This window comes from Monodon monoceros, unplaced genomic scaffold (assembly GCF_005190385.1).
Source record: "Monodon monoceros isolate NGI ecotype Baffin Bay Population unplaced genomic scaffold, NGI_Narwhal_1 Super_Scaffold_20, whole genome shotgun sequence".
Classification (NCBI taxonomy): Eukaryota; Metazoa; Chordata; class Mammalia; order Artiodactyla; family Monodontidae; genus Monodon; species Monodon monoceros.
The window spans coordinates 26,893,982-26,908,817 of record NW_021703777.1 but is presented as its reverse complement, the minus strand read 5'-3'; the positions used below and the strand labels follow the sequence as shown (position 1 = coordinate 26,908,817).

General features: G+C 38.7%; 1 protein-coding gene across 4 annotated transcripts in view; it reads right to left on the bottom strand.

The window, feature by feature from the left end:
- The window catches only part of ARHGAP10 (Rho GTPase activating protein 10), a 334,513-nt gene that overhangs the window by 123,373 nt on the left and 196,304 nt on the right, over positions 1 to 14,836 (bottom strand). For 3 of the 4 annotated variants that reach the window (XM_029235052.1, XM_029235054.1, XM_029235055.1), the window contains 2 exons: positions 12,320 to 12,394; positions 6,190 to 6,277 (listed from right to left, as the gene is read on the bottom strand). In XM_029235052.1, the coding sequence (XP_029090885.1) occupies positions 6,190 to 6,277; positions 12,320 to 12,394 (163 nt within the window). The remainder of the gene's footprint in view (positions 1 to 6,189; positions 6,278 to 12,319; positions 12,395 to 14,836) is intronic. The other variant, XM_029235053.1, reaches the window with a different exon arrangement.

Sequence of the window (14,836 nt, the reverse complement as noted above, 5' to 3'; positions counted from 1 at the left end):
AAATGGATTAAATGCTCCCACCAAAAGACACAGACTGGCTGAATGGATACAAAAACAAACCCCATATTTATGCTGTCTACAAGAGACCCACTTCAGACATACGGACACATACAGACTGAAAGTGAGGGGATGGAAAAAGATATTCCATGCAAATGGAAATCAAAAGAAAGCTGGAGTACCAATTTTCATATCAGACAAAATAGACTGTAAAGACTATTACAAGAGACAAAGAAGGACACTACATAATGATCAAGGGATCGATCCAAGAAGAAGATACAACAATTGTAAATATATATGCACCCAACATAGGAGCACCTCAATACATAAGGCAAATACTAACAGCCATAAAAGGGGAAATTGACAGTAACACAATCATAGTAGGGGACTTTAACACCCCACTTTCACCAAAGGACAGATCATCCAAAATGAAAATAAATAAGGAAACACAACCTTTAAATGATACATTAAACAAGATGGACTTAATTGATATTTACAGGACATTCCATCCAAAAACAACAGAATACACATTTTTCTCAAGTGCTCATGGAACATTCTCCACGATAGATCGTATCTTGGGTCACAAATCAAGCCTTGGTAAATTTAAGAAAATTGAAATCGTATCAAGTATCTTTTCCAACCACAACGCTATGAGACTAGATATCAATTACAGGAAAAGGTCTGTAAAAAATACAAACACATGGAGACTAAACAATACACTACTTAATAACGAAGTGATCACTGAAGAAATCAAGGAGGAAACCAGAAAATACCTAGAAACAAATGACAATGGAGACACGACGACCCAAAACCTATGGGATTCAGCAAAAGCAGTTCTAAGAGAGAAGTTTACAGCAATACAATCCTACCTTAAGAAACAGGAAACATTTCAAATAAACAACCTAACCTTGCACCTAAAGCAATTAGAAAAAGAAGAAGAAAAAAACCCCAAGTTCAGCAGAAGGAAAGAAATCATAAAGATCAGATCAGAAATAAATGAAAAAGAAATGAAGGAAACGATAGCAAAGATCAATAAAACTAAAAGCTGGTTCTTTGAGAAGATAAACAGAATTGATAAACCATTAGCCAGAGTCATCAAGAGAAAAAGGGAGAAGACTCAAATTAATAGAATTAGAAATGAAAAAGGAGAAGTAACAACTGACACTGAAGAAATAAAAAGGATCATGAGAGATTACTACAAGCAACTCTATGCCAATAAAATGGACAACCTGGAAGAAATGGACAAATTCCTAGATAAATACAACCTTCCGAGACTGAACCAGGAAGAAACAGAAAATATGAACAGACCAATCACAAGCACTGAAATTGAAACTGTGATTAAATATCTTCCAAAAAACAAAAGCCCAGGACCAGATGGCCTCACAGGCGAATTCTATCAAACATTCAGAGAAGAGCTAACACCTATCCTTCTCAAACTCTTCCAAAATATAGCAGAGGGAGGAACACTCCCAAACTCAGTCTACGAAGCCACCATCACCCTGATACCAAAAGCAGACAAAGATGTCACAAAGAAAGAAAACTACAGGCCAATATCACTGATGAACATAGATGCAAAAATCCTCAACAAAATACTAGCAAACAGAATCCAACAGCACATTAAAAGGATCATACACCATGATCAAGTGGGGTTTACCCTAGGAATGCAAGAATTCTTCGATATACACAAATCACTCAACGTGATACACCATATTAGCAAACTGAAGGAAAAAAACCATATGATCATCTCAATAGATGCAGAGAAAGCTTTCGACAAAATTCAACACCCTTTTATGATAAAAACCCTGCAGAAAGTAGGCAGAGAGGGAACTTTCCTCAACATAATAAAGGCCATATATGACAAACCCACAGCCAGCACTCTCCTCAATGGTGAAAAACTGAAACCATTTCCACTAAGATCAGGAGCAAGACAAGGTTGCCCACTCTCACCACTCTTATTCAACATAGTTTTGGAAGTTTTAGCCACAGCAGTCAGAGAAGAAAAAGAAATAAAAGGAATCCAAATCGGAAAAGAAGAAGTAAAGGTGTCACTGTTTGCAGATGACATGATACTATACATAGAGAATCCTACAGATGCTACCAGAAAACTACTAGAGCTAATCAATGAATTTGGTAAAGTAGCAGGATACAAAATTAATGCACAGAAATCTCTGGCATTCTTATACACTAATGACGAAAAATCTGCAAGTGAAATTAAGAAAACACTCCCATTTACCACTACAACAAAAAGAATAAAATATCTAGGAATAAACCTACCTATCTAGGAATAAACCTACTTAAGGAGACAAAAGACCTGTATGCAGAAAATTATAAGACACTGATGAAAGAAATTAAAGATGATACAAATAGATGGAGAGATATACCATGCTCTTGGATTGGAAGAATCAACATTGTGAAAATGACTCTATTACTCAAAGCAATCTACGGATTCAGTGCAATCCCTATCAAACCACCAATGGCATTTTTCACAGAACTGGAACAAAAAAGTTCACAATTTGTATGGAAACATAAAAGACCCCGAATAGCCAAAGCAATCTTGAGAACGAAAAATGGAGCTGGAGGAAACAAGCTCCCTGACTTCCGACTATACTACAAAGCTACAGTAATCAAGACAGTATGGTACTAAGAGGGAAGAGATATGGGAACACATGTATATGCATAACTGATTCACTTTGTTATAAAGCAGAAACTAACACACCATTGTAAAGCAATTATACCCCAATAAAGATGTTAAAAAAAAAAAAAAAAGTATGGTACTGGCACAAAAACAGAAATACAGATCAGTGGAACAGGATAGAAAGCCCAGAGATAAGCCCACGCACATATGGTCACCTTATCTTTGATCAAGGAGGCAGGTCTGTACAGTGGAGATAGGACAGCCTCTTCAATAAGTGGTGCTGGGAAAACCAGACAGGTACATGTAAAAGTATGAAATTAGAACACTCCCTAACACCATACACAAAAATAAGCTCCAAATGGATTAAAGACCTAAATGTAAGGCCAGAAACTATCAAACTGTTAGAGGAAAACATAGGCAGAACACTCTATGACATAAATCACAGCAAGATCCTTTTTGACCCACCTCCTAGAGAAATGGAAATAAAAACAAAAATAAACAAATAGGACCTAATGAAACTTCAAAGCTTTTGCACAGCAAAGGAAAACATAAACAAGACCAAAAAACAACCCTAAGAATGGGAGAAAATATTTGCAAATGAAGCAACTGACAAAGGATTAATCTCCAAAATTTACAAGCAGCTCATGCAGCTCAATATCAAAAAAACAAACAACACAATCCAAAAATGGGCAGAGGGCCTAAACAGACCTTTCTCCAAAGAAGATATACAGATTGCCAACAAACACATGAAAGAATGCTCAACATCATTAATCATTAGAGAAATGCAAATCAAAACTACAATGAGATAACATCTCACGCTGGTCAGAATGGCCATCAACAAAAAACGTAGAAACAATAAATGCCGGAGAGGGTGTGGAGAAAAGGGAACCCTCTTACACTGCTGGTGGGAATGTGAATTGGTACAGCCACTATGGAGAACAGTATGGACGTTCCTTAAAAAACTACAAATAGAACTACCATATGACCCAGCAATCCCACTACTGGGCATATACTACTGGGCATATACCCTGAGAAAACCATAATTCAAAAAGAGTCATGTACCAAATTGCTCATTGCAGCTCTATTTACAATAGCCAGGAGATGGAAGCAACCTAAGTGTCCATCATCGGAAGAATGTATAAAGAAGATGTGGCACATATATACAATGGAATATTACTCAGCCATAAAAAGAAACGAAATTGAGTTATTTGTAGTGAGGTGGACGGACCTAGAGTCTGTCATACAGAGTGAAGTAAGTCAGAAAGAGAAAGACAAATACCGTATGCTAACACATGTAAGTGGAATCCAGGAAAAAAAAAAATGTTATGAAAAACCTAGGGGTAAGACGGGAATAAAGACACAGACCTACCAAAGCATGGACTTGAGGATATGGGGAGGGGGAAGGGTAAGCTGTGACAAAGTGAGAGAGTGGCATGGACATATACACACTACCAAACATAAAACAGATAGCTAGTGGGAAGCAGCCGCAAAACACAGGGAGATCAGCTCGGTGCTTTGTGACCACCTAGAGGGGTGGGATAGGGAGGATGAGAGGGAGGGAGACGCAAGAGGGAAGAGATATGGGAACATATGTATAGGTATAACTGATTCTCTTTGTTATAAAGCAGAAACTAACACACCATTGTAAATCAATTATACTACAATAAAGACGTAAAAAAATAAAAAATGAAAAAATAAATCTTCTTTAAATAAAATACTTGAAAATAGGTAACACACACCTGAACCCACTGATAAACGTTAATTTCATTAAAAAGTGGGCCAACTGGACAACACAGGCCTCCTGATGTAATAACACATCAGGAAGAATACAGCACTGCTATGATGTATTCTTGCAATAAATAAACAAACAAAAGCCGAATGTGAATCTAACGAAGCCTATAGATTTAACTATTAGCTTATAGGAAACATGACAGATAACAGAGAAAGCTGAGGATACCACCAGCCATATCTAAAATGTGGAAAATTCTATTTTAAAAAATGACTCAGGGGCTTCCCTGGTGGCGCAGTGGTTGAGAGTCCGCCTGCCGATGCAGGGGACACGGGTTCGTGCCCCGGTCCGGGAGGATCCCACATGCCGCGGAGCGTCTGGGCCCGTGAGCCATGGCCGCTGAGCCTGCGCGTCCGGAGCCTGTGCTCCGAGACGGGAGAGGCCCCAACAGTGAGAGGCCCGCGTACCGCAAAAAAAAAAAAAAAAAAAAAAAAAAAAAAAAGAGAAAAAATGACTCAGGTTCATCAAAAAATTAAATGCTGGGGGGGGCGGGATAGAGGAAGGGGACTGCACAAATGAAAAACGACTTAAAACATACCAACCAAATGAAATGTGCTGACACTGTTGAAATCCTGAAGGAATTAAAACCAACATTAAAATACGTTTTTGAAAAAAAAATCTGTAAAAATGGAACACAGATTGAGTACTGCATCATACGCATTTTGTTAGGTATGATAATTATATTCTTTTTGTCTTTTCTATAACGTCCCTTTTTTAAGTCCTTACCTTTTTTGAGATATGCACTCAAGTATTTATGAGTGCAGCAATACGTTTTAGAAAATCTTTAAAGTATTATTCCAAAAAGTGGCAGTAGAGAGACTAATGAAACAAGAAGTGTTGAATGTTGAAAACTGAAGAGCAGGATAATGGGGCCATGAGGAGTCATTATACGCATCTCTCCGCTTGTATAAATTTGAAATTGTTAAAATATACAAATTTTTTAAAACACAAAATATGTAATATAAGTTGATTCTAATGTGCTTGTTGGAACCCAAATAGTATTTATCTGAAAATCAATCCTGTGGGTTGGTTAAAAAGAACTGATGATGGGGGAGCAGTGCCATTTGTATGCCAGGCAAAAAGCAAAGTCCCCAGTGGACCCACAGCCTAAGAATTACAGTCGTGACTGTTTTCCATTCCCTTACTCCGTGTACTTGTCCTTCATCTATCCTCAAGCTTTGTGATCATTCATTTCCTTTCTTTTCTCAAGAAAGGTGAATGCTCAAAGAAATGCTGAAGCTTTTCAAACTCTAATCCTAGATACTTCCTATAGTAAACGTAAAACTCAAAGTTTATCTTAAAAAAAAATAATAAACCTCATCAAGTGAACTTCTTTTCAAATCGCTCTGTATATGTATGTCATCATTATAATCCTTTAAGTTCACATGGTTTACACTTAAACGAAAACGTCTTCATTTTAGCCCACAACATAAAGAAAAGATTCAATGAATGTAATGAACAGCCTTCTTCCTTACTGTTTCAGAGCATTTAATTCCAAAAACTCACATCCACAATAGACTCTATTTCAAAACCCAAGTCTATTCCGGGTCTGTTCTGTTGCAATTTATCTATCAACTGATGTTCACTGACTATGTCCCACACTTCCTGGGACATCATTAGATACGTCATAAATGTTCTCCTTTCTCACAAGGTTTGACTCTTGACTTTTGAGATGCATGTTCGGAGATGCATGTTGAGATGCATTTGCTGTGTGTTAAACATCCAAACAGTCCGCTCTTCCCCCGCCCCGCTACCGAGAGGAGCTCACCTCAAATACTGTTTCAGGGCACTCGTTATTGTCTTCACTTCCCAATCTATAGAATTCTCCAGGTCCACCTCATTGCAGGTTTTCACATCTGGTGAGCAAGCAAGGAAGAAAAAAATAATTCAAACCTTGACCAAATGGCTTATCTTTAAACAGCCAAACCACAAATATTGAATTCTGTGGTTTCCTATAAAAACATTACATATAATTTCTTATCATATTATAAGCCATACTCTTTTATCAGACATTTCTCGCACTTCAGAAAATCTGTAGTGAAGATCGAAGTAAAAGGATAAGGGTTGGGCTGGGAGTAGGGGAGAACTGGACAGAGCATTTAAATATTCACAACTGCAATGCATGTACAGCTATTATTATTACTACTACTACTCTTATTATAAGGTACTACTCAGTAGCCATGGCTTACAGCATGTGGCATTTTGCAGTGTCTGTATGTTTGAACTTGTTTCAGGTGGCATTATTGCTATCATACTGTGTTATGACAGGGGAAACAGGCAGTACCCTTAATGGCAAAATTCCTATTAGAAGAACAAGAAGTCAGTGGGGGAAAGGGATGGTAAGTCTGGTCCCACACTTCTAAGGTTTATAGTCATCATATTATCTTTCTGAAGACTAATACATGATCAACCAAAACAGAACTGACACATAAACTTAAAAAGTCTTTCATGGGTAATCTTTCACATTAATGTTACAATCGATACACTCATCCAAGAAATATTTACTAGAAGCCTCTATGTAACATGTCTGACATTCATTCTAAATTAGTTTTCTTTGTCCTAAAAGTACGTTAATGATGCATTTCTTACAAATGCCCTTTCAAATATCCAGTAAACTCTAAAGAAGATGTAAAACAGGCACTAAAAAAAAGAAGAAGTAGAAGAGTTGAAGGAGAAGGAGGGCAGCGCAATTAATTCTGCAAAGGAAAAAGTCAACCCTGGTTGAAATAAAAGGAAAGGATAGTGGGAAAGGCAAGCATTCCGAGTGTGGTGGCATCTCCGAGCCTTGTGAGGCTGGGCTACTGCACTTGGCTGTGACCTGGCAGCAGGGAGGAGAGTGCAGCAAGGGACACACACCTGGGCTTCAATCCCGCCTCAGCCCTGACCAGCCTCACCACCCCAACAAGTCAGCTCCAAACCTCTCTGAACTTCAGCTCTTCATGTGCACGACGGAGATAACGTACACGCTCTCGTGGAACTACTGAGAGCATCAAAGCAAATCAGGAATGTACGCAGATTTCCATAAATCATCAAATGAGTGGGTAATTACCACAGCTGAGTCACCAAAAGTATAAGCGTTCAGTGGTGGTACCTACCCATGGGAGGGAGCAGTAAATGGCTTATGATGAAAGACATCAAACAATCAACAGAAACTGGAGTGAGTTGCTACGCTCCAATCACACAAAGGAGAAAATAAGAGATCTGTGGAAAACACTTACTTCTCCCTCACTCCAGAATGATGTTTCAACTAAGACCCCCCCAGAAAACTAGTCGTTTCAGGAATTTTTTCCTTCCTTACACTGTATTTGTCTATATACAGAAGGAAACTTGTTAGTATACCCTTTTCAAACTAAAGTTCAAAAAGAAAATCCTGTCCAAATGGGACCACCATGTTAAGTCATGCATGCCACTTAAAAAGTTTGAGGCTTCGGCATGGGAGAGGATGGGTGACAATGCAATGTTATTTCTCAAACTTTTTGAAAATAAAGTAAAACAGGAAGTGATGGTTATTTCACAGCCATAACATCAGATACATGAAGTCGATTACTCAAAAGTCTGGAAACTTTTCAAAGCACTTCAACAGCTCTTGATTACAGCAGCTGACAGCAATATGCAAGAAACTACAACAATGGCTATTGACACATTACATCTTGATCGGTTCCTACAATTCAGAACTCATTTGTTACTGAGTTTGTCAGACAAGCCACAGATACATTCAAGAAATCAAATTAAGCACCCTGATTAAAGGTGCAATCCTTTATAACTAGGACTAAATAATTCTGTTCTAAAGGCTTTGCCAACCAATTACTGCAGTAACTGAATATTCTCTCTGTCATTAAGTCAATTATTTAAATCTCATACAAGTCAGATAACATTTTCAATCAACTTGCTACCAGCAAATCACCATTTTAAAATCCAGGAGGCTTCTAAAGGAAATCTTTTATTTTCAGCTTTTGACCAAATGATCATTCTATATTTTGAGAACCATAGTCTTTATATGAAAAAATAAGCCATCCTTTGAATTCATGGAATAAAAAGGAGCTGTCACACGAGAAGCCAATGACTACGTAATGTCTATGGTATTAATCCTCTATTAAATTTTCACTGTTTTCAAAAAACTCAATCATCCCTAGCAGCTCTTAACAATCCGTGGATGCACTGGGACTAGGTAAATTTGTTAATAACTTATTTGGGATTCAAACTTAAAAATGCATTTAGAGTGTTCAATCAGAATATATGTTCTACCATAAATAAGGTAGAAATTCTGTTTCCTTTCTGGCCAAGGAACACTACACCTCGTGGATTAGTTTAAAACCTAAACTAATGAACAGAGATACAAATAGTTGACTTTTTATTTCAGTAAATGCTTCATAATTCTATAACCAGTGGTCATTTTTTTGAAACCGGAAACTTTCAGCCCAGCCCAACGTGCTGGCACCCTACTCGACACTGACTTGGGTCCCAGTCTAAAGTACTTGAAGACGCCCAGTGACTGAATGAGTTTGGAGAATATTCTTTATAATCCAAAATCAGAATCTTTTTCAGCTACATTAGTTTACTTTTTCCCTCAATCTTTGTGAAAAGTCCTACAAACAAAGTAAACATGGTAATATGTTTATAGTAAAACTCCCCTAAATTAGTCTGATTTCTGGCTTTCTATGGTTCTCTGTCTTAAAATAAATAAAATCATCCAGCTGTTTTTACAAATTAAATTTAGAAACAAACAGAAAATTCACCAGCACACACAAGCTACCACCACATTTTCCCAGCACCTTCCCTTCCCTGCTCTGATGCTTTCATTCCAAAGAAGGAGAAGAAGGAAGAACACAGGACAATTCTAACTCAGGCAAACAACTCTCATCACCAGGGGAGGAGGGCAGCTGCCCCTCCTTTACCTGACCTGGAGGAGTACAAATGGTGGTCAGCTGCCATTAGTACTTCATGTGTGGCGGAGAGGAGAGAAGAAAGGGGCAGGGGAGGAAAGGGGAGTGAGAAAAAGGAATGGGGGAGGGGAAGAAGAAGAACAGGAAGGGGAAGGAGAAGAAGAACAGAGAGAAATATTTTTCTCTTTTGTAATTTTAAACGTGAAGGTCGTGAAAACACACCCAGTAGAGACACAAGTGAAGAAAACATGCAAGATATTAAGCATGCATCCTTCTTTTAGAAATCACCACAAACTTTTACACAGGAGTATTTAAAGAATGCTGAACATATTTTAAATACAAATTATTTTATGTGAAAATGGCAATAAAGGAAAAATAATAGCAAAGTAAATGATTAGCTCTCAAGAACTAAAGAGAACCAAAGTGAACAGAAGTTCCTGTCAAAAAATATAAAACGACTTGGAACTTTATCTCAGATTTTTAAAAAGTTAGGTTACTTTTCACTTCTGCAAAGAAAAACGCATTCCAAACAAAAAGTACTTTGAAAAAATTCAAATATGAAATAAACGTTACCTGGAGGAATCAAAATTTAAAAAAATAACTGCCTAAAAATGTTAAAACTTGGTAAATCTGGGGAAGGGGTATTATGGGAGTCTATTGTACTATTTACTTGCAATTTTTCTGCAGGCTAGAGATTATTTCAAAATAAAAAATTTTGGTTTTTAGAAGTAAATAAATAAATAATTTTAAAAAAATAACTCCTAGTACCACAAATGGGCAAAATTATCAGAATTAATTGTCTACTGGAGGGAAAAAAAATAGATTGGTACAAAAGAGCAAAATTAAAAATCTGGCAGACTCACCCAATTTTTTTCTCTTAAACATATATAACTTTGAAACAATGTAGAGAGGTTGGGAAATGTAGAAAATGAATATCTACAGGACAGTGTGTACACAACTCTTCAGAAACTCAAATTCTTTTTTTGGAAGAGGTATAAGTTAGTTCAATTTGAACACTTGCTGAATCAGGAAGAAAGGAAAGAAACATCTTAAGGTAATCTTAAATTCATTAGGAAATAGTGAATAAACCTCTTTCGTTAAGAGCTGAAGTTTGAGTTGGTAACATAAAGTAACAAGAAAATGATATTAATGCTAATAAAAATCCAAAGTTTGTGACTGACCATCTTAAATTCATACTAGGAATTATTTAGAGATAAAGTGAAATTAATTTATCCTGTGCCGTTCCCTTAAATGCATTACTTAATAAGAAAACAGTAAGTCAGTATCTTTCCCTTGTGTCAATTCTCTAATTTCCTCTGATTGCAGAATGATATTACTGAAAACACAGCATTTCTTTCTGCCAGCAGCTTAAGTGAGGTTGTGTCATGCTTGTGTCCTGGACTTCTCTACGCTGAGCCTCACGGAAAGTGAAAACAGTTTTCCAGGTCATGAATTTTTGAGGGTTTAGATATTTTAAGCACCTTGCAAGTTCAGAACTGTCTTGAGACATTTCCCATGAGCAGAGGAAAGTACCACCCAAGTCCAGGGATGCGGATGATCATATGGTTTTTATAAGTTTAAGAACAAATTTGGAGACAGCTTAACACCTCAGGGCGACCACAGGGACACCTGCTTCTTTGAGCTGCCCTTGAACATGAATGAGAAGATAATAAAATAAAGCTCGGGTCCTTATAACCGATTCACTGCCAAGTGTGCCTTTCAGCCAAATCTCCCTTTCTGATACCAACAGAGTCTTCCAGTTCTAATCACCATAACACCATCTTGGAAATGAGAGAAGTGTTTCTAATTTTAAAATTAACTAAAAGCAGAGGCTGTCGTCCCATTAAACCCTGCCAGCTGCTACTGAACCACTGGCAACCTGAGTCTATTTCATTTGGAGCCCACTAATGGTAAAAAGGAAAATCTGACTGCCAGAATTGCATACCCAAGTTAAACCAGAGAGGCAGAAAATGAAAACAACTCGTGAAAGCGAATGTATTCTAATAAGGCTCTCCAAGTCATGACGAGGCATTTTTCCTGTGCTTAATAAGCTCAGAAAAGAGTTGTTGCTTATTAAATCCTGAATTCAAACGCAGCCAAACAAGCAACGCTATCCGTAACATCCCGGCTGATTTTATTCAGCTCCGTTGATGCTTGCTCAAAGTAAGTCTTTGCGACAATGCTTTAAGATGCAGACGGGTTTAAATGCATTGACAGAATACCTGAAGGCACTGTTAATAGTGATTAATTAAAGTGAGATATCAAATAAATTAATATTTAGCAAGGTCATAATGACAGATCGGTTTGACACACAGGCCCTCAAGCCTGATGAGTTATCTTCACCCCCCAGGAGGCAGCCTGCTTTGGGGTCATGGGGGGCAGAGGAGCAGGGCCTCTTACAGGTGGCACTGAGCTGACAGCAGAGTGTAATGTAAAAGCGCTTTGTCATTCACATAACGTCTGGGGTAATGAAATGAATTCACTTTCTGGCTTCCTCTTGTCTGCGATGCCAAAGAACACTGTGTTATCAGCACAGATGGAGCAGGCATGGTTCTGGAGAACAGCCTGGTGCAAACTACAAACAAGCCACTGTGCATACCAATGAATCCCTGAGAATCAGACCCTTGCTGTTGAGTGACAGTTGTGGAAGCTCCAGAAAAATGAGCGAGTCCCAGTGGTCTTGTGCAACCAAATGTACTGTCAAGACTTTGGACGGGCGATTTGGAAGCCATGCAAATCACAGAGGCCTGGCTGCTACTCCCCTGGGAGAAGCAAGCAGTAGAAGACGTTCACCCATGAGCTGCCTTCTTTTCCTCCTCCATTTCTTAGTAAGGGGGACCTGAGCAAACACTAACCGACTTCTCTGAGCCAACTGTCTCTGCTCAGGAGAAAAGGACTCCAAGACAGCAGACGAAAAGAATGGATTCCCAAGTTACGTTACTATGAAACACTGAGTTGCAAAGACAACGAACATAAACAAACAATGCATGGAAAATGATTAGAAAAGAGGCATACCCATCAACATACTGAGAAGTCTCTGGACCTTTGAACTCACCCCCACAACTCTGTACAATCCTTGGTCGTTTATACCTATTTGGAAGAGACGAAATGTTAGCAAATACGAGACAGTCAAGTCTGAAAAGCTGTCAACAAACAGTGGCACTCAGAATCCTTGCTAACTCACATTAGCAGCATTCCTGTTGCCTATAAAAACAACGTTTGACAAAAGTGAGTGTTTACCAACTTGCCTTAGCAGCTTGGTATTCATGACTTCTGGTTGGAAGTTGATCTCCTGAAACACTGTTGCAGGTGGCCAAAATGTAAGGAGCCAGTGGTTATGAAAAAAAGTTGATTAAGTAGTACTCACACATACCAATGCAATTTGCAAAGATGCACGGCACGTTTCATGTTTCTTATGTTTACTTATTCTTGAGATTTGTCTTGAAAACTTTTAGCCTTTTAAAAATAATATGGTGCTGCTCAGGATACAGGAAGAAACCGTTGTGTGGATGATTCTTGAAGACCATGGAAATCACTCACTCAAAAGTAAAGCAAAACTTGTTTTGTTTGGGTTTTTTTTAAGAGCCATTACCTGCACTGTCCAGTAAGAAGCACTAAGACTCCAAAGGAGGATCAGAGGCTGTTTCACTGGGCTGCCTTTTATTTCGTTCTCCTTACTCAGTTTCAAGCTTCTGAAATGTCCTATTCGTCTGTTATTTGCTGAATTGTGTCCCCCAAAATTCATATGTTGAAGTCCTAACCCCCAGTATCTCAGAATGTGACTGTTTCCGGAACTAAGGTCTTTAAAAGAAGGCGTTAAGTTAAAACGAGGTCATGAGGGTGGGCCCTAATCCAATATGACTGGTATCCTTATAAGCAGAGATCAGGCCACAGATGCAAACCGAAGGAAGACAGTGTGAAAACACAGGGAGAAGATGGCCATCCACAAGCCGTGGAGAGGGGCCCTCAGAAGAAACCAGCCCTGCGGACACCCTGTCTCAGACCTCTAGCCCCGAGAACTCTGCAAAAATAAACTTCTGTTGCTTAAGCCACCCAGTCTGTGGTACTTGATTATGGCAGCCCCAGCAAAACAGACATACCTTCTCTCTCGATTGTCTCTAGAGAGCTCAAAGGACCAGAAGAGGAAAGGCTGGCCCTTCAGCCTACACAAGACTATTAAGAAGGCTCAAGAATCAAAGTAGCAGAGAGGCACCTTCATGATGGGAAACACTGACTCCAAGAGCAGAGAAAGATGCAGGTCAGCCCTGCCAGGAGTTGGGAAAAAAAAGAAACTGTCAAGAAACACAAAAATCAGAGCTTGAGCCTGCTGGAGGAGAAAACACCAGCCACAGCCCACTCCTTCTGTCTCCTACAGGCTAGAAGACCATGCCCAGAGAATTTTAAATACCAGAGGATTTTTGTCAATACTACTCTATTTAAGAAACCTAAAATCGTGGCCTCAAAGCCAGAAGCCAAAAGAGCAAGTCATATTCTGCAAACAAACGTGCCCTCTGAGAAGTGCCCGCCATACAAAGAGAAATGAAATAAGAATGTTACTTCAGCAATAATCTTCGCTCTGTGCTGGTAATTACTATCAGATAATAGATCAAGTTCACATTCATCAACCCGAGAGAAGGAGAGTTCATTGCTAATGCGTAATGAAAGGTACAAGGGGGAACTAATGCTACTCAACACAGTTTTTCCTTTTTTAACATGAAATTTAAATAAACCTCCTATAAAAGCAGCTTGGAAACGGCACCTAGAATACATACACTCAAGTCATGTAGGATTTACTGTTTCTTGTTACATTGTCCTTAAAAGCTCTGGACTAGGGACTTGGGACAAATTTTACATCTATGAACACACACATGACATACAAAAGACATCATATAAACAGATTTGAAGAATATAAACCAATCAATACGCCAAGTCATACGATTCGTATATCCTCTCCAACTTCTCTTCCAAATTTCCCCTATCAGCCAAAGGGATCAGCATCTCTCATCACCAAGTATTAGAATTTTGAAAATCTTCTTTGACTTCCTGTCACTTTCCAAATGCAGCAGATCGCAATCTCTGCAATTTCTTCACACTCTGGACTAATCTCTGCTTCTTCAGCACGGCCTCGAATTTGATGCCTGCATGTTGAGCATCCCTACAGGGACATACACCCAACCATAATCCATTCTGAACACCATCGTTTTTTCTGCTTTCTATTTTTCAAGCCACTTTGATTACCTTTAGGTCTCTCCCATCCCCATTTAAAAGTTAAAGTCATCAGATCCAATCCGAATTCCTCAGCTGAAGAAGCATGTAAGGCACAGACACATAACTACCCATAAGGGGTCCCACCTCACCTACCCACATTTATTGCAGAGTATTCGTCTTCAATCAGAGCAGACCGCTGACTATCAAATTCATCCCCTCCTCAGGCACAAGTCTCCTCTGACGGGGAAGTTCTTCCCCTTCTCTTCATTAATAACTCATCTGCCAAATATGTATTCACCAAACACATGGCAGGTGTGATTCTAG